The 26,580-nt window shown below is 36.8% G+C and overlaps 1 protein-coding gene across 1 annotated transcript in view; it reads right to left on the reverse strand.

Annotated features, from left to right (window-relative positions):
* Rab23 (RAS oncogene family member Rab23) overlaps nt 1–26,580 on the reverse strand; it is a 524,702-nt gene that overhangs the window by 80,360 nt on the left and 417,762 nt on the right. Inside the window, exon 2 of the mRNA XM_069834397.1 lies at nt 9,373–9,456. Within this exon, the coding sequence (XP_069690498.1) occupies nt 9,373–9,405 (33 nt within the window). The 5' untranslated portion in view covers nt 9,406–9,456. The remainder of the gene's footprint in view (nt 1–9,372; nt 9,457–26,580) is intronic.

A 26,580-nucleotide genomic window follows, 5' to 3' on the forward strand; every position in this document is an offset into this window, starting at 1 on the left:
AAAGTTACCCAGCATTTGCTCATATTGGGTTGAGGGAAAATCCCGGAAAAAACCTCAACCAGGTAACTTGCCCGGACCGAGAATCGAACTCGGGCCACCTGGTTTCGCGGCCAAGCGCCCTAACCGCTACTCCACAGGTGTGGACGGGATGAATGTATTCGGCAAAAGAAAAATACGTAACTTTTGGCTTCGTCACAAATTTATCTAATCTAACCTAATATAAAACCATGTAATTCAGTGCTCAAAGTGATTTTAAGAGAAGCAACGGTATGTAACTAATAGGAGTAGCCTAAAATATAGTAAAGGTGGTGGCGAAAATTTTAAAAGATTCAATAATTATTTAGAAAATATTTAAAACTGAATATAACACAGGGACTTCTAGAAAAACTGCACTTATTAAAACTACAAATAACCTCTTAGCATGCAAAATAATAATATTAAAGAATGACACTAATAGAAAGTTATTCATAATTCACCACATTTACTGAAACGATAAGACACTTGCGGATAACATTGTTATCAGAAACAACAGGAGTCATAGTTTGCTACACTTCTTATCGCGTGTTGGACACATCGTGTAGTCTAATATAATTTAAACAAAATAATAGGCCTATATTGATCTCACACGTGTCTCGCAACTAGGCTGAGGCTTTTGGAGAATAAAATTGCTCCTACATTTGACGCGATAATAACAAATTGTGTGTGATGTAAATGCTAAGTTTCCTCTTTGTTAACAAAAAGAACCTTACGCATTAATAAACAGAAAATTCAAAATTAGGCCCTATAAACACAATAAATACTAAACTCTTGATCGTACTAACTTATTAAATATATATATTTCGCTTATGCTCAATCCGTATTATCTTATAATTCTCTGGGGCAATGAAACCTGTATTGAGAGAGTTTAATCTTCCAGAAACGAATATTACGATTTATGGTTCCTTTAATTTAAATCCAAGGGAGTGAGACATTTTTAGAATTTTTAAAGTGTTAATCATTACTTCTTCATTTATTTATAAATCAGCTTTTTACAAAAACAATAGCGAAATGCTTAAATTACATATTAATGTATCCTAAAAATACAATAATAATAATAATAATAATAATAATAATAATAATAATAATATTTACTTGCTTTTAAGGAACCCGGAGGTTCATTGCCACCCTCACGTAAGCCCGCCATTGGTCCCTATCCTGATCAAGATTAATCCATTCTCTATCATCATATCTCACCTCCCTCAAATCCATTTTAATATTATCTTCCCATCTACGTCTTGGCCTCCCTAAAGGTCTTTTTCCCTTCGGCCTCAAAACTAACACTCTATATGCATTTGTGGATTCGCCCATACTTGCTGCATGCCCTCCCCATCTCAAACGTCTGGATTTAATGTTCCTAATTATGTCAGGTGAAGACTACAATGTGTACAGTTCTGTGTTGTGTAACTTTCTCCATTCTCCTGTAACTTCATCCGTCTTAGCCCCAAATATTTTCCTAAGCACCTTATTCTCAAACACCCTTAACCTATGTTCCTCTCTCAAAGTGAGAGTCCAAGTTTTACAACCATAAAGAACAACCGGTAATATAAGTGTTTTATAAATTCTAACTTTCAGATTTCTTGACAGCAGACTGGATGATAAAAGTTTCTCAACCGAATAATAACAGGCATTTCCCATATTTATTCTGTGTTTAATTTCCTCCCGAGTATCATTTATATTTGTTACTGTTGCTCCAAGATATTTGAACTTCTCCACCTCTTCAAATTTCTAATTTTTATATTTCCATTTCGTACAATATTCTCGTCACGAGACATAATCATACACTTTGTCTTTTCGGGATTTAATAATAATAATAATAATAATAATAATAATAATAATAATAATAATAATAATAATAATAATAATTTTATTTTACCTGGTAGAGTTGCGGCCTTCTTTTCCACTGACCCAAGTCTACAATTAATAATAATAATAATAATAATAATAATAATAATAATAATAATAATAACAAAAGAGTTATGAAATACTATTATTGAAACTATATCATACAAGGATATGGAATGAAGTAATCATTGAAAACTACGGGACATCTTATTATTCAATGATTCCCGTTGTTTCCATTAGCAACATTATAACCAAATTACCACTTGACATAATTTCAAATTTGTAATACCTAAGTTTAACGCGGTGTTAAAAGACTATTTGTTTTCATAATATTTACTCGCATCGAAAATTTCATTGTAATTAAATGTACTAACATGTCAATCCGTAAATTGTATAAGCCTACAAAATAATATACACCAAAAGAACTATGCTTTACGAAGCTTACGCCCTTATTTAAAATAAGATATATCTTCTGTTTCGTTGGTTCTGTGTGTGCAGTTACATGCTGAACACACAGCCGGCATTGTTCCAGCATTAAAAAATTATTTTACACCGAAGTGACAGTGTTAACACGTGTTAAGCACAGTACATTCTGTTTTTCTATAACCAAACAAAAAATGGCGTCCACAGTACCACCAGCCTGCACAGGGAGCGCTTATCAAAGGTATACTGCCTCTCTATAGTATTATAACTCGTTGGTGGATATCCAGAATACTGCAATCCTTTGCGCCGACAAATCGGTCATTGTTATTCCAGCGGACTATGCAGTATATCAGTGGTCGTCAGCACTCGCTGAAATGTGCAAAGGGTAAGCGGAGCGGTCCCGTGTGCCCCGTCGGCGTCGTGCAGCAGGAAGAGGTAGAGAGTATACCCGCTAGCAGCTACGAGTGCACCATGGTGCACTGTGTTCTCAGCGGGTAAGAGACGCTAGCCCCAGGGTGCTCTGCGCTGACGACCGCTGCAGTATACAGTTGTATAGGGGCGAATGTAATATAAATGCGAGAAAAATTCCGTATTGTTGTGTTTCTGTTTATAGAGAACTGAAAAAGGCGCACATTTGTTTTCTCTGTCGCAAGGTGAAAGAAAAAGGAAAGAGGAAAGAAGTGATTATAAATACGAAAACTAACGATCCGTTACCCAAGCGAGCATTACATTAGACATTAATGAATTAATGTATCTTGATATTTCCTTTTTCAAAATTTGGGCCCCAAAATGTTTTTATAAAACTAATCTAGAATTTGAGCTGTTGCAGCAATGATATTTCTACATAAAGCAAATTAAAATTATGCATCAATTAGGAAAAAAGTCAAATTTCACCATCTTCTCCTTTGAACATCAAACATTTTCTGTATTCAGTCCTAATTGCTGTTTGTCAGAATGCCATAATACTGTACAGTACAGTTGTTAAAAGGTCTGAATTCATTCTTCAGAACAAGACTGTATTGTTTAGCTCGATTGGAACATATGAAAAAAGGCCGTAGAAGCATGGGCACGAGGAATGCTGTTGGGAATGTTTAGATTTAATATTTTTTTGTTTGAAACATTGTTGTTTTCATTTATTACTTGTAATTTATCAAGTTTATGTTGCTGTAATATCTAGTATATAATTGTGATGTGTATGAAGGAATGTATTTGAACACTTACAGCTCGATTCAACGTTATTGGCCCCTGTCCTTGGTTTTTTGGCTAGTGAGCGAGCTGTGTGTTGCGTCATAAGAAAGAAATTTAATCACAGATGTGCATAGGAGGAGAAGAGAGAGAAGAAGAATGATAATAATATCTATGCTCGAAGCTGAGGGACACTCATGTCAAGAAAATATAAGTCATCATGACATTGTTTAGTCAACAGAGGTAGTGGTTGGACATGTGGAAGAATATTTTGTTTCAAGACGGAGTGTATTGCGACATGATAAGAAGGAAGTGTTAGGTATTATGACTGCGCAGCCTGACCTATGTGACCCAGCCTGCCAGCAGTGATGAGTAATTCACTCACCATTTGGGTGCACGCAACAGAGACAAGCGATCGAGACAGGCGACAGGCGAAAGCGACATAACAACTCTTTCAGTATTCTGTAAGAGTTCGTTCAGAAAATACGTGCAAATATTCTGTGAAATATGACTACAAAAGTGTTTAATTTCTCAGCAATATCCCTCCAGATTGTATCACGAGTATTTCCATCCTTGTACTACTCGACCTCTGGATCAAACAATGGTGGGTTTCTGCTACTAATCCTACCAATTGTTCGTCTTCTTCGCCAGTGAATTTAATTTCTGACATTTTGGACAGGTATTTTACTCCACAAAACACGGGCTGCATAAGACTGTCGCGAGACACTACTGGTCCGTAAGCGGTCCGTAAGCGGTCTCGTGCGCTTTGTCTCGGTCGTCCGTCCCAGTCGCTTGTCTCTGTCTCGCGCTCTCAAATGTACTTCATATAATTCTACAGCATACCTGCACAAACAGCGCTCAACGAGCGCGCTCGCTCTTTCGGAGCGGGAGAGCGGTGTTTACCGCTCGCCGAAATGGAGAGGAAGATACGTCAGAATGACAGATTTGCTATAGGTAGAGGAGAGGGAAACGACCACTCAGCTATCTAGTGGAGTGCAGTGTGTATTCTCAGTAACTGTTCAACGTTGCTTACCTACTGCTACAGTACAGTATGAAGCAGGGGCGGCTTTCGAAGGGGGGCTGCGGAGGTGCAGCACCCCCAGACATTTGTGGCTCTTGTCTGGTTTTATGTTGTGAAATAAATTTATTATACAGTCTTTATTTAGCGGCTCGGATTTTTTTTTTATTTCGCTTTCATTGACACGCACGCAATCGTTAGTGAAGTCACTTCCTCCCCTGGTGCTGCCAGAGCGAAACGAGAGACAAGGACGGATTGGTGAAGCCACTTCCTCCCCTGGAGCTGCCAGTCTCGTCTCGGATGCTTTGCGCGTTAGTTTTACCCCTCCCCCTGCTGTCCCTCGCCTAGAATACAGAGTTTCCAGGCGCTGCAGAATTTGCAGCAGTTTGTCAGTAGCGCGCAGTTTTCAATACATTTTCTTTAATGTTGTGAGTATAACAAATGCAACAATGTTTAATTCTGTACAATATTTACCGTCTATTTAGTTCAGCACCTTAACAATTCAGGAGAAATGTGAAATTAAGTGCCCATCAGTTGAATCTCAATAATGGAAAGAGCCGCTAAACAAAATAGCCTACAAAGCTCGCATATTTTTTGCTAATTTATCCAGTATCCCTACTTTCTTCTCTCGATCTCCACACAGCCTGTATTAGATTAATGTCTTTCAAAGACAATTCCATCAGCTGGGGCAACAAGATGGAGTTTTAAAATAAGAACAGTAAATGTTTTCATGAGAATTGCTAGAATTTTTTCAAACCATAATGGAATCTGAAACATCTAACATCACAATAAATGAGGCAAGCGCCATGGTGCGTACTCTTGAAGATCCTGAATTCAATTTCTGGCTCAGTTTTTTTTTTTAATTTATTGATGTATAATGTAGATATATTACACAACCAACTACAACATCGCCAGTTAGATATTTCTAAGGTTCAAATCTGCATATAAAAATTAAATTATGGTTTATTTAACGACACTCGCAACTGCAGGGGTTATATCAGCGTCGCCGGTGTGCCGGAATTTTATCCTGCAGGATTCATTTAATGCCAGTAAATCCACTCACACGAGTCTGTGTCATTTAAACACACTTAAATGCCATCGACCTGGGCCGGGATCGAACCCGCAACCGACTATGCTACCGAGGCTGTCTCTGCATATCAAGCTTTGTTAATGCCATACAGACAATACGGAACAGTGCACAGTTGAGCAGCGAGATATGTGAAAATGAAAACCCTGAAAAGCGTCGTAAGGTCGAAGGGATTCAGACAAGGGTTGCGGCAGCCAAGGAAGTGTGTGACCTCATCACATAAGCTAACACCCGATTCCAGTTCATAGATCATCTGATATCTTCTCTTCTGTGTCAAGAAAAATTTGAAAGCTATAAAAGCTCATTTCCTGAAAATGACCTAAATGCATGTGTGAAGCTTTTTCCAATGTTCGATAAAGACAAACTGAAGACGGAACTCACTGTGTTGTATCAGAGACAAGAATTCAGAAATATCAGTGACGCAGTCAAGCTCTTGCAGTTTCTTCAATCTGAGAACTTGCAGGCCTCATTTTCAGAAGTTGTGGAACTACTACGCATAGCTATTACCATACCAATGACAACTTCCGAATCAGAACTTTGCTTTTCGTGTTTGAAGAGAGCAAAATCCCATCTCAGAAATAAGATGAGAGAAGAGAGACTGACTGCATTAGCTATGTTTTCCATTGTAAAGACTATGTTAAATGACATCGGATTTTAATAAGAAGATGATTCAAAAGTTTGCAACCTACAAGACAAGGCGCATGGAACTAATCTTTAAATAAGGTAAGTTGCATGGTTTATTTTTGTATGCAGCCCCCCTGAATTCAATACCCACGAGCCGCCACTGATGAAGGAATCTAAAAGACGGAAAAGTGGTGATCAGACAAATTCTTTCAATGTTGCATGAAAAAATGTTTATTTTTTCATAGCTGCTGGAGTAAATACTCAGTGCTTTATCTGCCACAACATTTTGAAAGGTAGAAAGAAATGTAACATAATGCGTCATTACGAGTCCAGACATAAAGATACTAAAGATATTAATCTTCAACAATTTAAATATCTCTCTTCAGGGAAAAGGCCAGCTCAGTGTTGATATGTTGAATAAATTACGGGATTTCAGTCGTAAACTTACACTTTTCGTAAGTCAGTTTCGGGAAGGTACGAGTAATATGGCTTACTTTCGAACGATAGAAACTGCTCGTGATGAAGCCATGTTAAACGATTATGTGCAAATATTAATTGAAATTCAAAATGAATTGAATTCTAGGTTCCAAGATCTTGTCTTAAGGTCCACACCTGTGGAGTAACGGTTAGCGCGTCTAGCCGCGAAACCAGATGGCCGGGTTCGATTCCCGGTCGGGACAAGTTACCTGGTTGAGGTTTTTCCGGGGTTTTCCCTCAACCCAGTATGAGCAAATGCTGAGTAACTTTCGGTGTTAGACCCCGGAGTCATTTCACCGGCATTATCACCTTCTTCTCATTCAGACGCTATATAACATAAGCTGTTGATAAAGCGTCGTAAAATAACCTACTAAAAGTCTTGTCTTAATTGGAAAGAAGTTTAAAGTTATCATAATAAATTCCTTCAACACCAGTTGAAACAATGTCATATAAGTTATAGGTGGGCCTGGTTGGCGCAGTTGGTATAGCGCTGGCCTTCTATGCGCGAGGTAGCGGGTTCGATTCCGGGCCAGGTCGATTGCATTTAAGTGTGCTCATATAACCTCGGCAGTTGCGAGCGTCGTTAAATAAAACATAACATTTAACGATTTACAGCTCGGACTTATTGATCTTCAATGTGGCCTAAGGGCTAAAGATCGTTTGAATAATACTACTAGCCTGGTTGAGTTTTACAAGACTAAACATTAGCAATAATATCCACGACTACACAGGCTGGCTGTGAAAATGATTGCTATGTCTGGCTCAACATTTATATTTGTGAGAAACTGTTTTCTATAATCAACATTAATAAAGGCAGGCATCGAACATCTGTAACTGATGTTTCATTACGATCAGTAGGCTACTTTTTCTTTCAGCTGCCAACAGCATAAAACCTCGTTTTCATGTACTGATAAATAAAAATATAAGAAAATAATATTGCATATTTAAGTAGGTATAAAATTTCTATTATTTCTGTAAAATAAGTATTTCTGTATTAATTAATAAGTCCAAGATAGTTTTGCAAACACTGAACGGGAATTAATTTAATGAACCTCGTAATAGTACTTGCTTTTGTGTACATTTTGTACGAGATCACCCCTTCTTCCAGTCCACCCTTATACAGAGCGCAGCTAATACCTGCACTCCGCTCATGAGCTGTGAGCCGGCTCGGAGAGCGCAAACCTTGTGTAGGCCTGTTCTTTAGGAAGCAGACAGAAGGCGACTAGTCTCGGTCTCTCGTCTCTGTCGCCTGTCTCGGTCGCTTGTCTCTGTAGCGTGCACCCAAATGGTACCTTTAATCTATCCACTTACTTTTCGCAGAGGCCAAAATCCCAGAATCAAGCTGTAAATGTAGCCTATATTTAAGCTGTAATAATTATTAATTGAAGTTTTTGTGCATTAGTATGTTCACTGACAATAATGTTCTAAAAAAAATTAAGATCCTTTTGAAGTTTTTTACCTTAAAGTTAAAAATATCTTAATTTCACTTTAAATTTTTCTATTCCAAGCGTGTTGAATGGAATAACAATGGCGGCCGACTCGGTGATTGCTTTATTCTACTGCATACACTGAGTCTGGTTCCTTGGATGTTATTAGGCAGAGGGTTGCTTTGCTCTTTTGTTTCTCCATGATGTCTCTATGACTTTGTGCACCCATAATTGTGGAAAATAAGAAACAAATTCAGGTCAGAAAGGGTCAAGGTAATTAAAAAAATTAGTATTTGGAAATTCGTATAAAGGAAGTTCAAGGTTATTGTTAATTCGCCTTAAAGACGTTAAACAGCAATAATGAACTCTGCAAACTGCAGTGACGTTAATGTATGAAAATACAGCAGTCTAAAACTGAACAAATTAGGCTTACATTATAATATCCGCTACTATAAGCTAAAAATTATGCGTATAGCTTTTCTATTTTTAATTTTATGAAGAAACTGTATACAGAGGTTGTAGGCAATGCTGATCACACGGCCAGGGAGACTCCCAATGCGCGCCTGTCTAGTGTTAGTTCAAAGACATACGTTCCCTTACACAGCATTTGGATTGTAGTCTGTATGAAAGATTAGGTAAAACAAGATAAAGAAAGAAAAAATAACATAGAAAAATGAAACAAAAAATAAAAAAGAAGTAGGAACTTCTCTATTCTTTCATTCGGAAGTCTATTCATTATCCTTGAATTCCTTACATGAGGTTGTCATAATATTGGTTATTATTCCTGTTTCATCTTGAAAATGGAAAGTAGGTAATGCACAGAACAAAGTCCTCAGTCATCTACAATTTATAGTAAATTGCGATTTTCACAGGCGAAACATTTTACTTTCTGCCTAACATCACCAGACAAACAAACACTTTTGAATCGAGCTTGCGCTCTTGGACATGGGGAGGACTGCCAGAGTGCCGAGAATTGGCTTATGCAATTTCCATTCAGCATAAATGCCAATACATGGATCATACATATAATTCGTGCATTGTGAAGTTAACATAGAATGTTACATGCAAAGAGAATAAAAACTATTTTACTTCCTTGCTAAGTTCCGACATAATATAAGAAAATACATAACATCATAATAATTACAAGTGACGGATATTCAGGGTCTATGCTGTGTGAAATTCTTCGCATTCCAAGCAATTCTATTTGCTCACAATTACTAAAGAATAAAATTAAAGAACGAAGGTCATACCTTGATGGCCACTTCCAGTTCCTCTTCACGCATTCTGGATGTTCTTCAGGGTTGTGCAAACTAGCTGCTAGTTTTCATCTCATCCTGGAAGCAAAGAGTTGAGCAGTATTAATGTAGAGAAAAAAAATCTAACTAGGCCTACAGACAAAAGAATTAACCCTAGGATGCATTGCTATTTGGACTTACATCAATGCATAATGGGGGCCTCAAAGTTCGATTTCAATGTTGTAGTATTTTTATTCACTTAGTCAATCAATACAGTGCTATAATAGAATAATTATACATCATGTATATATTTTGAATATCTAAGTATAATAAAAATTTATCTACATGCACAAGTTCTGAAATTATACTTCCATTATATAAAGTGAAGCCCAATGCCCTTTTACTGAAAACAGTCTTCACAAACAAGAACACTATGCTCATTGCACACATTCTTAGAACATTTTGAACAACACTGAACAATTTTTCTTTCTAAGTCACGTGGGCACAAAAAGCATCATCTTCTTGGCAATTTATTTGCGCGGATGAAATCTATATCCACCTACTGGGGCCGTTTGACTTCACACCGGGCAATTGCTTGAAGGACATTCATGTTCAAGTTTGGATTATTGACTCTGTGCTCCATATGTGGTCGTAGGTTGAAGGTAGTAACATCGCGCCATATTTGTATTTTATGGCTGCTAAACGTCGTCCCTCCAGTTTTGTGCAGTAGACTATTAGTCTACAATATTAGCTGCAATGAAGTAACTCCATGCATCCTTCGGTACTGACGTATTTGCTCCTCTTACGAGACCTGGAGAAATTTTGATAATATTATGAGTATACACTCTGCTAGAAGGTGGTGGTGTTTATTCCATCACGTACGATCAGAATGTTCGCAGGCTGGGGTGTATTTTCTGTATGATTGATGTCAGAGCTTCATCACTACTTACTACGCATTCTGAACTATCTGACAAAAAAGACCTGTATTCAGGTTCATTCTCTGAAGCTTCGCTAGATTCATCCAACCATTCAGAAATTGCGGTTGAAGAGATATATTTATCTGTGTTTATTGTAGTACTTGTAGCAAGACTACATCGCATTTCTCGAACCACTAGTTGATGCCATACTCTATACAAAAGAATAAAACTTTCTAAGTTTAGAAATAAATGTGTGAATAGAAATGAGAATAAACATTTGCATGATTTCTATCTGTAAGACACAAAAAAAAAAAAAACACAGAGTAATAAAAATACTTACATTTCACAGCTCTGAGAACAGCAGCTTACTCTGCCAATGTCAACTCCAAAAATGGATAGTAATTAAAACGTTGCAATAAGTAATAACTTGGCACTAGGATACAAATATCAGAAGTGCCAACATTCACATATTACCAGTAAAACATATAATTGTACTGATGTATAATGAATAATGCAGGACAGGCCTGAGAGGCCCCCGCTGTGCATTATACGTATAGAATTAACAGAAATTAATTTTAAACAGTTTATTTTAATGTACCTCCTTAAATGATCATACAGTATGTTCTTAGATATATTTTAGAAGATTACATGAAGTTTGGTGGAATTTAATAATATTTTAACACTCTTAAAAGAATAATTAAATTGATGTAAAGCCTCACAGACTCCCGCCATGCATCCTAGTGTTAAATGTCTATTATAATAAAATTTACCGTAAATAATGAACCCTCCTACAGCACGCCTACAAGCAACTTCAGTACCTACATTAGTAACGACGTTATCCCAATCTGCAATCAAAAGTGGCCGCCATACAGTTTTTATTCCCATAAACAAATTCAGCGGGTTTAGGTTGGATTTCTGGCAGGTAAATAAACAATGTGCTCTCTTTATCAGAAAGTCAGAGTTTGTATCCCTCACCTTATGTTTCTTCTTAGCTATCTTACTAGGCCAGCGAGTCCTGAAACTTTAAAAATCTTGTTTTGATTTTTTTTATCCCCATGGCAGGGATGAAAAGGACCAATCTTTTGATGATGGATTAGTCTAAAAATCGTCGATACATAGATATTAATTCACATAGGGCCATGTAATAGATATTTAGTTGTCAGAGTTCCAGTAGCCCTAAGCTTTAAATAGCCTATTTTCACTAATAATAATTAAAACTTGTTAAATTAACAGCTTTTATACTTCATTTTGTTAACGCATGAATCTTAGGCCTAATATGGTAATTTACCTATTGACTAGTTTCGGCGTAATTTGTCGCCATTTTCAAACTTTTAGTGAGATTTTGCGGTTTCTTTCGGTTTCTTCTTGCATGATGTCATGTGGGGGATGTGTTGGTAGTGGTGGAAGTGTGTTTGCGATGAGTAGTGATGTCGAAAACGATGTTCACAAGAGAATGGATATAACCCCAACATATAGACAAAACATAATCACAAGAAACAAAGAAGCGCAACACAAGCACAAGATAATAAGTAGGATATCACACAAACATACGGAAATAAAGACACATACAAGATTGCATCTTCCTTCAGGAAATTAAACAACATTGCATACAGAACATAAAACACACTACAAAAGCATCTCAACACACAAACAAATATACAACCTGACAGGTGTTTACAAATTAATGTGCAATAGTTGTAACAACTTCTACCTACTGACAAACTGGGAGGTTTTTTCAAACACGATAAAACGAACACTTCATAGCCATAATCAAATCATACAACACATCCATCTACGCAGAACATCACCAACTCCAACCACAACTACAGCAAGAGATATGAAAATTTTACATATTGTACTCAAAAGCCAAAAACGAAACATGCTAGAACAATACGAAATATCCACAACAAAAACACATGCACAACATATCCTCAACACTCAACTCAATTTCAGAACGCACATCATTTTCGACACAACACTATCAATCGCAAACACACCCCACCACTATTTACACATCCCCCCACATGACACAAAGCAAAAAGAAATCGGAAGAACGCGCTTAAACCAGCTTAACATTATTGGCAACATGTGTTGAAGTGTATTTACACGGTGCAACATTGTTGTCAACATATCTATGAGCATTAAGTTTTACATGAGCCTCAAGGTTGTGTGCTTGTAACTTATTCATTACTACTTATATTCCAAAATACTGTAGAATGGGATCGAGAGAGTATACATATAGTTACTTTAATAGGAATGCACAGAAATAGGTCGATTTATGGAGTGTTTAGTGTGAGAGATATAAAAATATAAAAAAGAGACATTACGCATGACAAGAAATTTCGGAAGTGTTACATATGGAAAGAGTTGAGGTAGAAAAAAGTGAACGATGTCATAGAAACTCAGGAAGCGAAAACGATGCTTATTCCTAAAAGTTGTTCGAAATTATAGCACCTATTACTCTCTCAGTTAACTGAACTCAGCTAAATTCTGACAACAGTATTGATTTTGTTCAAACACCTTGTTGCAGAAAAAATTTGAAAATTTATTCTTGTCAACATACGATTTGTTGCCAACATTGTTACGCCGATGCAAATGTATTTTTTGGCCTCTGTAAGCTAATGCTAAGAAATTTCTTAAAAAAAGACTACGATGATCGCCTTAAGAATCCTTTTATGTCAGACTAAACCTGTACACATTGTCCTAATTTGGCTGCATTATTGCTCTGCGCTTTAACCTCTCTTACGGATCTTGGCAAAAAGCCAACAGGTTTCGAGTCACACACGCTGCATATTACTACATAACACATTATTTCGAGATATATATATATATATATATATATATATATAATATATATATATATATATATAATATATTATTCCATCGGATCCCGGTCAACTAGTCACTCATAACGAGTGCACCTCAGCACATGTGTGGACTTCGGTCCAGCGTTCATAGACATCTGCGACGTAGTGCAGAGGGCGGCCACTAGAGGGAACCCTAGAGTTGGAACTTAAATCTAAGACGATTCTGTCCGACGCCGGGGTGGTATCCGGTGTGGCTTAGTGGATAAAGCATCAGCACGTAGAGCTGAAAACCCGGGTTCAAATCCCGGCGCCGGAGAGAATTTTTCTCCGTTCCATTACTCTTTAATCGTACTCTTTCATCACATTATTTCGAGCCTACGGCTAAGAAATCATGCCTGGACTCGATTATGGAATGAGCGCTGGTTCGAGTCCTCATGAAAAAGGAATTTTCTTATTAAATTTGGGCCAGAGTATGGAATCCAACATCGTAGCATATATGGGGAGTTACAGTATGTAGCGAAATCCGGTTCCGAAAACCAGCTGTACGGCTGAATCATCGTACTGACCATACGATACTCTTGTAATGGTTGAATATAATTTAACTCTGCTAAGGCATGTGGACGTGAGGTCTGCAGTAGGCAGTGGTCGACCATGGCTTTTCGAGGTCAGTAGGATTGCAATATATTTTTATATGAAACAACGGGTCAAAGTCAGGATAGGAGAAAAAATGTCGGAAGGAAGTGAAATAGGAAGAGGAGCCGACAAGGATGCCCTTTATCACCTATTCTGTTCAACATCTACATGGAGAATTTAGTGAAGAACTGTTATCAGAACATGGGAGGAGTGATAGTAGGAGGAAGAAGAATAAATTGTATAAGCTTTGCTAATTATATTGCATTGTTAGCAGAAGCGGAGATGATACTAAAGGATATTCTACTGGACTAAATGACAGCTGTGAGCATTATGGAATGAAGATAAATGCCAACAAGACGAAGACCATGGTCATAGGAAGAAAACTAAAGAAGGTAAACTTGCGAATTCTAAATGAGGCTGTAGAGCAAGTGGACAGCTTCAAATACTTGGGATGTACTATAAGCAGTAACATGAGCTGCTCCCAGGAAGTCAAAAGGAGAATAGCAATGGCAAAGGAAACTTTTAATAGAAAAAGGAGCATCTTCTGCGGACCTCGGAGAAATAACTAAGGAAGAGACTAGTGAAGTTCTTTGTGTGGAGTGTGGCATTGTATGAGGCAGAAACATGGACATTACGACGAAATGAAGAGAAGCGAATAGAAGCATTTGAAACGTGGATATGGAGAAGGATGGAGCGTGTGAAGTGGACAGACAGAAGAGATAATTATTGTACATATTTAGTGAACTCTCCTGGAACTAGATGTTCGTTAACGACATAATTCTGGAACATGTATAGCTATTTAGGGTTCCTGTTGGTAATTTCATATTGTTGTGGTGGCTTCTTTCAGATTTTCTTGTTTCTAGATGAGTCCATCACTAATGCTTCCTTGTTTCTTTGCGTAACATTTTTCCACACATACACAAACGCACACAAGCACACACAAGTCACAAACACACTATACATGTATGATAAAAATTGAGTAGAGAGTTTTTCCCGACGCAGAGTGGTATTGACAACTTATCATCCTAAAGACAATGTAAAGAAAGCATATAACGTTTATCCCCCTTCTATAGTTCACAGCAGTATGTAGCTTATAATTGTATGGACGCTTTAATAATATATTTCTATTTTATCATTAAACGAAGTACAAGAATCTATTGTAATGCTGCAGTAAATCATTTTCGCTATAATGACGAAAATTAAAGTTTTTCTACTTATCTAACAGTGGAGAAGATTTTTAAACAATTTTATTGTAGGCCTACGGTTTTAAAGTGCATATATTTTAATGTTCCCTCACTTGCATGTGTATAGCTGCTCTGTGCACTGCCCCGTCCGCTCTACATATGCATTGTACATTCTAAACTACCGAGCTATTTTTATTCATACCTATGAGAATTACACATTTGAACTACTGTAATAATTCGTATTGGAGTAATATGGGACCTGGATTCTCAGAACTGCATTAACAACCGATTATTCAAGGCCGGCTCTAATAATTTTTATCATTATTCTCTTAAAATTGTATGGTTCAGAATGGTTAGAAGATTTGCTAGCATACTCTAACAGGCAAGACATTTCAAGTCTTTAAGTTGGGTATACTGAGGATGTGAGGAGCGAGTTGAAAACAAAACGGCTGGGGATGTGAGAAGGCATTTGAAAACGACTGACGATGTAAGGGACTGTTATAAAAGCTGAAGTTGTGAATAGCTGGTTAAAAATGGTTGATAATGTGACAAGGTGGTCGAAAACTGATGAACATGTGAGGAGGCGATTATTAGAAACAGCTGCGGTTGTGAGGAGGCGGTTCGAAACGTGTCAGCTGTTGAGAATGAAACACTTGCATTATTGTGCTGTATAATAGGTAGGCCTACGAAACTCCTGTAATAGGAATTTTATGACTTTCAAAAGAAAAAAAATCTGTAATAAATCGAGTCTCAATAATATTAAAAATTTATATTGTACATAGCATTAATGTTAATAGATTCATAACATTAGTGTGTGGCAGAGCAACCTGTTTTCAGTTCAACGTAAATTTGTGGAATTTTAAAGTTAAATAAGTCTATTAATACAAAGTTGACGAATGACACATACCATGTTGTTTATCAAAACCTTTCGTCACATTAAAATTAAGTTCACTTAAATTTATCTTACATTTCACATTCGTGCTTGTAGTCTAGGTCTGAAGCTTCCCGTTGACTGTCTTGTTATGCACTTACAGGTCATCAGCGGTCTGAGGTCTATTAATGAATACGTTATCATTGTAGCCCCATACAAATTAATTACAGACAGAGATAAGGCAAACGTGAAAACCTGGTAACATTACCACTGTTCGGAAAAGGTATGATAGGCTACTTCAAAACAAGATGGCCAAATTGAAATTACTTTCATAGAATTATATATATATACACACACACACACACACACACACACACACACACACACACACACACACATATATATAATATATACAGTGTGTTTAAAAAAATACGGGGCATAATTTCAGGTATGTATTTCCCACATTTAGACAATCAAAATAATTCATTACAACATGTGTCCGGAAATGCTTCATTTCCGAGTTATGGCCTTCACAACATTGAAATTCATCGGAACGTTTTTCTTTCCTCAGGTCGTTGTCATTACAGAAGATGTTCAAAATGTCCACCTCCTGCTTGAATACAGACCTCACATCGATGTCTCATTGACCTGCGAACACGATCCCAAACTCCAGGAGTATTGCGTATGTCCTCAGAACATGCCACAATTCGATTCCCAAGGGATTCCAAATCAGGCACCGGAGACGAATAAACCAATGATTTTAAATGGCCCCACAAGTAGAAATCGAGAGGGTTCAGATCAGGTGAGCGTGGAGGCCAAGCAATTGGGCCACCTCTACCTATCCATCGATCAGGAAACCTTCGATCCAAGTACCGGCGAGCCGTACGACTGAAGTGTGCAGGAACGCCATCATGCAAGAAGTGAATGTGTTGACGATTGATCAGTAGAGTGTCTTCTAAAACATGAGGTATGGTGTTTTCCAGGAAGTTTGTGTACGCCTGCCCCGTAAGTCTGTTTACAAGTAGGCCTACATGGAGTCCAACTAATCGATCACCAATGATACCGGTCCACATGTTGAGGGAGAACCGCACCTGGTGATGAGATGGAACAGTTGCACGTGGGTTTTCATACGCCCATACATGCTGATTGTGGAAATTTGTTATGCCATCTCGTGTGAACTGTGCTTCATCTGTAAATAATATTAAGGCAGGAAAGTTCGGATTTACACCACACTGCTGCAAGAACCACTGACAGAACCTAACTCGTGCAGGGTAATCTGCTGGTGACAGGGCCTGTACAGGTTGCAAATGATAAGGATACAATTGATACTCTTTCAACAGTCTCCAGACAGTCGTATGAGGAACATTGACTTGCAACGCTACCCTTCGTGTGCTGATAGAAGGAGTCATGTTCACAGCCTCCAGAATCTCCTCCTGTACTTCTGAAGTTGTAGATCTTGGTCGTCCCCTTCCCAAACCAGGAGAGTTAAATTTTCCATACTCGCACAGACGGTAATGGAGACGTACAAATGTCTTCCGATCTGGACATTGTCGCTGTGGGTACCTCTCCTGGTACAAACGACGAGCCAGCACAGCATTGCCGTCCGCCTTACCGTACATGAAGTGTATCTCTGCCAGCTCTTGATTTGAATACATGACGCACAGTCTAACGCCTACACAACACTGAATGTAACCTTCGCCTCGGAATGAACTGTCAGAGTGCCCTCTTAATGTCTCCTTTGACGGCAACGAACTGCGGAAAGAACAACGTTCTGGTGAATTTCAATGTTGTGAAGGCCGTAACTCGGAAATAAAGCATTTCCGGACACATGTTGTAATGAACTATTTTGATTGTCTACATGTGGGAAATACATACCTGAAATTATGCCCCGTATTTTTAAACACCCTTTATGTATGTATGTATGTATGTATGTATGTATGTATGTATGTATGTATGTATGTATGTATATTATTTCTCGCAAAAATTGAACTTAATATTTTTCAATTGTGTAATAACAAATGTACCTACTTGATCGTAACAGTCCAAAGAGGTAGCGTAAATTAAAAAGAAAATAATATTCCTCTGTAGAACCTTGCGTGTAAAATGAGAGAGCCTGCGTCATTAAAACTGAATGCGGAAATATATCAAAGGACTTCATTATAGCATTCTTCTCCAGTTATACGATAATACATAAATACTGCTTTAAATTTATAAACCTGCGAGGCCATTCCTGCGGCTACAGCATGAATCTAATCACCGATGATAGAGAACTCATTTAGAAATTGTAATTTTAAATTTCAAGGTACTGCCAACTTGTTCGTCGACACTATAACAATGCTACGAGTACCTTCGTGTTTACGACGTCAGTATAAATTGATTCTAATCATACACAAACTCTTGAAAGTGACAAAGTACATAATAAGACATAATTTTGGAGAGTGTCATATTCAGCCCAATCCCACCACGACTCTTGATTAATGACGCAAGCCGTAGTAACGGTATCCAGGGTAAAGAACAGTCAACTGTTTCACGATCCCACGTGCATGTGCAATGGTGTCGTCGAGCCAGACCTCAACCTCCTTACCAAAGCTAAGATGCACCGTGTGGTTCGAAGGCCACCGCGACACGAGATGCTGTATTTGTGTCAACGGCACAGCATGGCAGAAGGCAAAGTCTTACGCAATTTCCTACAAATTGTACGAGCTGTACGGGGAGATAAAAGTTCTTTGTGAATTCGTAGAAACCTGATGAACAAGGAATTTTCAAACTCCTATTAAATATACTGTAACGCCACCTTAACACTTAAGTCACTGTTGCTTTGGAAATAAGTTACGTACAAAAACAAAAATTATGACAAAGAAACTTTAATGTTATCTTTAGAAAACAGCACAATGAAAATGGTGATATTATATACTGGAAAAGAATTACATCTCAAATAGGAAAACTTTGTATACTGTATATTAAGAACAGCTTGTCCAATTAACGCCACCTATTTTCTAGTAACCTATACACTTATAATTATTAATGAATTAATTTTCCTAAGCAACACAAGTTGAACTAAGCAACTACATTTGAGTTTCTGTTAATAAAAGGTACAAAATCACTAATGAAATATTCTTGATCTGAAGCTGAAACAGTAGATGGATTAGGAAAATACGTTTTCCGGTAACTTCTTACTTTCAAAAAAAGAGACAACGCGACACGGTAGAAAGTTATAAACACAAAAGCATTAACCTTAGTTCAATATGAATGTTTTCCACGAGTAAAACAAAAAAATTAAAAGTTTGATAAGCAATTGAATCAATATCATCACTGTGCACCTTCTGGACATTTGAAGTTGAAAGGTTAGTGTTTTTCCTAATGATTCCACACTTGCCATGTAAATACCTCATACAGTATGAATATATAAGCAATGAAAATACTATTAAAGACTGAGGACTATCGTTAAACAAATGAGTATTGTATTAACATAACTTAAAATTTTACCTGTAGACCTAACACCACGTGGCGTTAAAGTGCTACAGAGTACTTGATAACATTCGTTTTTGTTTAGGTAACTCTAGTGACGTGCTTGATATGCGTGAGGTATTCAAAAGTTTGCAGGTGGATTCAGAAGTGGTTCTCCTTTCTGTATTTTTAGTCGTTATTTAACGACGCTGTGTCAACTACTAAGTTATTTAGCGTCAATGAACTTGCTGGTAGCGAGATAATACTTGGCGATATGAGGCTGAGCTTTCGACATGTGATTATCTGACGTTCCCCTTACAGTTACGGAAAATCTCAAGAGAGAATGATTGAAATTCATACCTAACTTATGATTTATCTATTACGAAATCATCGTATACTCCACGACATCCATAACCAACGAACATTCATTTCATATAATATCTCAACAAATCTGATTACACGTAAAAGTCATTTATAATCAATAAGATGTCACCAAGTCAGATAATAAATTAAAACAGCAATCTCCAACATAAAATAACATTTAGTTCATTAGCGAACGTTTTTCAATGAAACACATAACACACGAACATCAGCTACGCAAATTATCGTATATCCTACGACAATCCTCAACTAACGAGTACTCTTAAAATATCTATTTTATCAATCATCATTATAAATTTTAAAATTTTAATATTATTGACAAATTTTAATCATAATTGTATATTTTATTTGTAACATGAGCTATATGTATAAAATATCCGTCCAATTCAATTTCAAAATCTAAAGATTATATCAATAATTATCCTGTATTATGTCACATTTTACATAAAGCTCGTGAATCTCGTGCATTGCATACATACATTGTTCTTTATTCTTTGTTATTTGCATAATTTATTATTATAGGTTCAGATTATATGTTTTTGTTATATCTGAAGATGCCCCAAACGGCGAAAACGTTCATATATATTATTAAATAGCAAATAAACATTTGCAAGTTGATATGTCTTAAGATTAAAATTTATTATATACTTATTTAACAAGAAATGAAATGCAGGACACAAGGTAAATTATCATATATTTCCCATCTTTAACAATTTTGTATCATTTTTGTAATATCGATAAAACAGTTCTGTGGTTCAGAGAAACTATATTAACAAAATAAAGGAGCATTTGTAACATAATCTGCAAGGTCATCCATTACCGTACTCTTTACTCAATGTCAAGGACAGGCGCAACTAATTGATACGAAAATATGAAGCCAATTTGTCAGACAATTTGTCCCGAATTGAATTCCTTTCATTTATTTCCTACAATTTATAATGCTAAGATGCCATAAAGTATTGCATCCAACTCGTAGGTAATCTTATTATGGCACTCGTGAAAATTGTCGCACTCACTATCGTTCATGCGACAAACATTCGCTTATGCCATAATCATCAAGATTATCCACTTGTTACATAAATAAATGTTACGGAATACCATTTTCATTTGTAAATTTCCATCTTTTTAAATTTAATTACGTTTTTACTAATAAAATGAATACAGTATTTCTATTACACCGCTGTGTCTGTTATTCGTGTGTGCACCGGTACGTAGAGTAGTTAACAGTAGATGGCTTTGGTCATTTCTAAATAAATACTTTTACTGACTTCTCCTTTACGAATGGGAGTAAAATATGATACAGTGTAAGTAGCCTAAATAGTATGTATTATTATCTTCATGTTGTTAATTATGTATTTATTATTCTATTACATATTATTTTAAAATATGAACAACTCAACGTATTTATGGGAATCATAATTCTCTTTAGCATATTCGTCATTGATGCTGATTTTGTCGAGTTCCAATTCCAGACAAAAATTATGGATTTGTAAGGTCCATAGTGATTTCAACTCTGGTTCTTGCCTAAAGAAACAAACAGTGGGGCTTCTCAGGATGAGAAAGAGGTTGACTGACAAATTCTACATTCTTCTTCTCAGTGTAAAAACTATATTTCCGAGACCGTCTTAAAGCGACGACAATTGCGAAAACCATGATATTTCCTTAAAGAAACCCCCTTCTAGTGATATGCAGCATTCTTAAATCAGACGAAAAGCTCTACTCTCGACTAGATCTTCAGAGTCCTCCTGCATACCTATCCTTCTTCTTACATCATCATTATGAACAGCTGTCGATTCTAAAAACTCTGGACGCTATATCGATGGTAATTCATCCACTAAATTCTCCTCGGGTAGATAATCGGTTGTCTGCCTTTGTACACTCAAGATCACAGTTTTATGTAAACTTCATCTTACGATGTTGGATGACGTATATACGTCCGTTGATGTGACATATTAATGAATATTTAAATACTTATATAGTCACAATCATGCCATGTTATGAAAGAAAAATTTCACAACCTCGAGCGGGATTCGAACCTGCGACTTCCTGTACTCCGGTCAGGTGCTCTACCAACTGAGCTATCGAGTTCGTTTCACGCCAAAGGCTTGAAATTCTCCTCTCATACTGGCGACTCTGTTATAGAGTACTGTCCATAGCGTCTGATCTACTCAGCACTGCTTATGGGTGGAAAGAAACATTGTAAATGTAAGCTTCATCTTACGATGTTGGATGACGTATATACGTCCGTTGATGTGACATATTAATGAATATTTAAATACTTATAAAGTCACAGCTGTGAAATTTTTCTTTCATAACATGGCATGATTGTGACTATATAAGTATTTAAATATACACAGTTTTATGTCTCCTAAGCCATCCAATAAATAACATAAGCACAGTATAGTTCTCGAAATAGTTCTTAACAGGTGAACAGTTATCACAGCAAGCTTAGAAGCGACTCACTACAGTCGCGCTCAAACCTCCTGACTTTTCGCGAAAGCCAGTAACATGCGAGCGCGATGTTGTCACAACTACACTCTCCGTCTCTGTCTCAGGGCAGTACTTTTAAAACTGTGGAGCGCGACCCTTTACCTGGGGCTGGTTTGATAGGGAGATGCAGAAGACTTAATAATAATAATAATAATAATAATAATAATAATAATAATAATAATAATAATAATAATAATAATATTTATTATTATTATCTTCAGACTGCATCGAATGAAATTAAAATATAGAAAAATTAGTTGAGTCAGACGTAAGTCGCTGAATTTATATCAGTTTTGTGAGTTTTACTTTTATTAGGGTTAATAAAGTTGTCGAATAACACAAAGGCGCAGTTTGATCGAATGAATTGAATGATAGGATTAATTTTAAATAGTAATTTTCTGTACAAATGAATTGATTAAATTGACATGGCCCTAAATAGCATTATGTCCATGCTGTCAGAGCACATTCTTACAAAAATAGCGGTTATTATATGTCTGTGTTTCGTTCAAGGAAAATGATGAATTAATAAAACGTACCTTTTGTGCTGCAAATTTCTACTCCAGTGGCAGAGCTAATGGTGAGCCAACATCGTCGTCGTCAGCCCCCTCACCATCAGTTTTACTGTCATCTGTGTCACTGTCTTCTTGTAAATTAATGACCACTGGTTCTAAAATGTTTTCCCGACCTAACTCTTTAGCGAAATCTCCCTCTTGTAATTTCACCGCGTGTTTCACGCATTTTACCCAGTTCTCAATTGTCACATTATCAAGTTCCTTATTTACAAGTTCTTCCACATCCGACATTTTAAAATTTTGTTGTTTCTAGCGACCTCCATTTTCACCCGGATCCAAATTAGTTCTATTGCATTATACTGCCAATGATAAGGTGGGAGTCTTATCACTTCATGCCCCATTCCATTGGCCGGCTGATGAAGTTCATACATTTTTTCACTGCTTTTGAAAGGCAACACTTTTTCCAAAAGTTCTGACTTAGTTTCTGATGGAGAAAAACTAACACCTTTATTTTTCAGCCATTCACGGATTTCATCTTTTTTAGAGGAGGTATTTGGTGTTCTATTAATGCTAACGGAATGGTATGGAGCATTTTCCATTATAATTATACTCTCTTCCTCTAGATGATTTAGAAATCTGTTTAAGAACCAATCGCGAAATGATTGTGCCGTCATTTCTTCGTGATAATCACTGGTTTTCTTTGCTCTGAATACCCATTTACTACCTGGAACGAAACCTGTTTCAGCTGATCCTAAATAATAATAATAATAATAATAATAATAATAATAATAATAATAATAATAATAATAATAATAATAATCCGTGGCGCTACAGCCCGTGAAGGGCCTAGACCGACCAGCCGGCTGCTGGCCTCACGCCCACATGCCGAAGCAGAGGTGGACGATCATCCAACCAGAATGGAGGTATCGTGTGGTTAGCACGATGAGTCCCCCAGCCGTTATAGCTGGTATTCGTAACCGGATTTCGCTACCTATTGTAGCTCCCCAAGTGCATCACGATGCTGGGTGGGCACCGGTCCCATACACTGGCCGAAATTTCATGAGAAGCTGATCCTACATGGCAAACAATAAGTCTACCTCCCTTTCCTAAAGGCACTTTAAGACCTCCATTTGTATTTGAGTCTTGCCAAACATATTTCAGAGAATAATTTTTGTTGACCCACGTTTCATCAAGGTAAAATGTGGGTCGAGTGTCACCTGATGATCTGATCATGTGCATTTTGCGCAGAAACTTCAGTCTTGCGGCAACAATATCATTCCGTTCCATTAGATATTTTCGCCCATCAATGGTTTTCGTGTAGCGGAATCCCAACCGATTCAATAATCTTTTAGTGGAAGAAACTGAACCTGAGTAATTAATTTTTTTTCTAAGCAGTACGGTTAGTTTGTCAGCTGTAGGAAATTTTCCGTTATCGTAAAAGTAAAAAATTGTACGTCGTACAACATCTTTTTGGAAGTCGTCTAGATTTGAAACTGTTTTAGGAACATTTATATGCTTTCTAGGAGAATGGAACAATTTATCGGCACCCTGTGTTTGCGCTCTTTTAACTTCTCTGCATACACGGGACACTATAGAGACACTTAAAGAACACGCCTCGGCAGTCAGTGTTTGACATTTTGAAAAGTTAAGATTTTTACGCATTTCTTGAGAAGAGTATTTCCTAAATAAATTATAAACACTAAACATCATTTTCGGAATTTTATTCCCATATCCACTCGATCCACCATGCCCAATTGTACTGGGCTCACTAAGAGACATATTAATTGTTTTGAAAATGTCAAATTGCCAACACACGAAAAAGATATTACATTAACTTTCATATACCGTACTTTAAACAGAGCTAACTGCACACAACACCATCAGAAATCGAACTGACATTTCAATTTAGTAGTCTCTCTTCTCTCCTCTCACAAAGAGATAACTCTGTTTATATTCTGAAGAGACCCTGTTTGAAGCTGTAAGTTTATGGTTCTCAAAATTCTTACATATGACAAACATTACTTATCGCATCGCAGCTGTATAAACATCGTCCACTACTTCATTGCTGGAAGTCAGCACGAAAGCACTGAGACAGAGGCAACTGTGACGGAAAAAAATGGAAATCTTACGAAATTAATATGAAAACAGTACTCTTAATCAGAAACAACTCTCTGATTTATTAGAAATTCCATCATCCACATTAAGGACAATAATAAAAAATCGCGACTTAATCTCTGCAGCTGCGACGTCGGAAAGATGTAAGCGCAGGAAAGTGAAGGTGATAAACATGAGGACTTGGAAACACGCACGCAACAAATAACTATAAATTACTTTGTTCAAAAGAATTGAGTACAGTATATATTGTAAATGTCTTTAACGTACAGTATAGTAATTACATAATGGAGTAATGCTGTATTACCTTCCATGAAGCATGTATTTCAATAAAGAAAAATGCTAATGAATACTGTATAATATAAGTCAAAATTAGTATACCCGTCTAATACGCGGTCCCGATTAATACGAGGTTTACACGCGATCCCTTGAACAGCGTCTTATCGGGGTTTTACCGTATTAACCCATAAAATTGGAACTACTGGGGTAGAAATGTGATTTTTTTTTTAAACATTCATCATATATACATTGAGGGTCCCAACAACATACCAGTTTTCCCAGCGCACTTGTTATTTGATTTTGAGATTTCTAAGCGGCAACTATGCGGCGGGTCTGCGTAGCCCGTATGTTCCAACGCAGCACTGCCGCTATTGGCTATCGCTGATAAGCAGACACACCTGCAAACGTCAGGAGGTTTGAGTGCGACTGTAATCACAAAAGTGCAACCGCTATAAATATTATTGAATCACAGTAGACAACAAACATTTCATTCTCGAATTGACTTCAGTGATCTTTCAATTATTCCACTTATGACAATCATTATCCGAGTCTTACTTCTGTCAGTAAGGCTGAGCTATAGACCAAATACTGTGATCGACGAACTGCGGATTTTAATTACTCGTAAATAATACGTTAATGGAAGGATAGGAATATAAAAGTGCGTCTTCTTATCATTAATCATACACTGATGCAGGTTTGGTTTGTGTGGAGGGTCCCAGGTCATGTCAATCAAGTGGCTCGCAGACTAAAAGTGTACCCGTAAGACTTCTATCTGGGTCCATTAACATTCCCAGTTCTTTCGCGCCAGAAGATTTTTGGCGATGTAGAAAATATTTCGTCTGAGATGTATTTGACACATAAAAATGTTAAGAGACTAAAAAAAATTTGTTACTGCAATGTATGGAATACAGATTTACATATTTCAAATGTGCAATACCTCTTGCTAGTGGTGGACATATTGTTCAACCTGTACCTGCAGCTCTTTCCATCATACTACAGTACACAGCTATACAGCATTTTTTAGGTTTTTTAAATTTCTAACAATTTCTGGTTAGTATGCTTGAAACAGGACGAATTTTAGAGCACAACTTTGTTATTAACATGTATAATTTTAGCATGACAGAAATCTATTACAGTGGAATCCAACCTAGACACACGATCACAACACTCCTCAATATTATCCATTCCCTCCCACCGAACATCCTCATATTCATCTTTTTTCACTGTGGCTGTTCCTCGGCTTTGGAATTCCCTACCGAGTAATGTCAGGGACTATCAGACATCAAACCAATTTAAGAATAGACTAACGAAATATTTGCTAACAATTATTGTTAGCAATAATAGCTGTTTCAGGTTTCTCAATGTTTAATGATTATATATATCACAGAATAAATATTAAAATTATCTCATTATTATTATTATTATTATTATTATTATTATTATTATTATCACTATTTCTTATCAATGTTTATTATTGTCACACTAACATTAATTATCCAATTTTCATTATTTACTTTCATGTTGTTTTACAGTCTAGATATTAATGTAATAACTACTGTATGTAACCAATTGCATTCAATTAGAATTAGA

This window comes from Periplaneta americana, chromosome 9 (genome assembly GCF_040183065.1).
Source record: "Periplaneta americana isolate PAMFEO1 chromosome 9, P.americana_PAMFEO1_priV1, whole genome shotgun sequence".
Lineage (NCBI taxonomy): Eukaryota > Metazoa > Arthropoda > Insecta > Blattodea > Blattidae > Periplaneta > Periplaneta americana.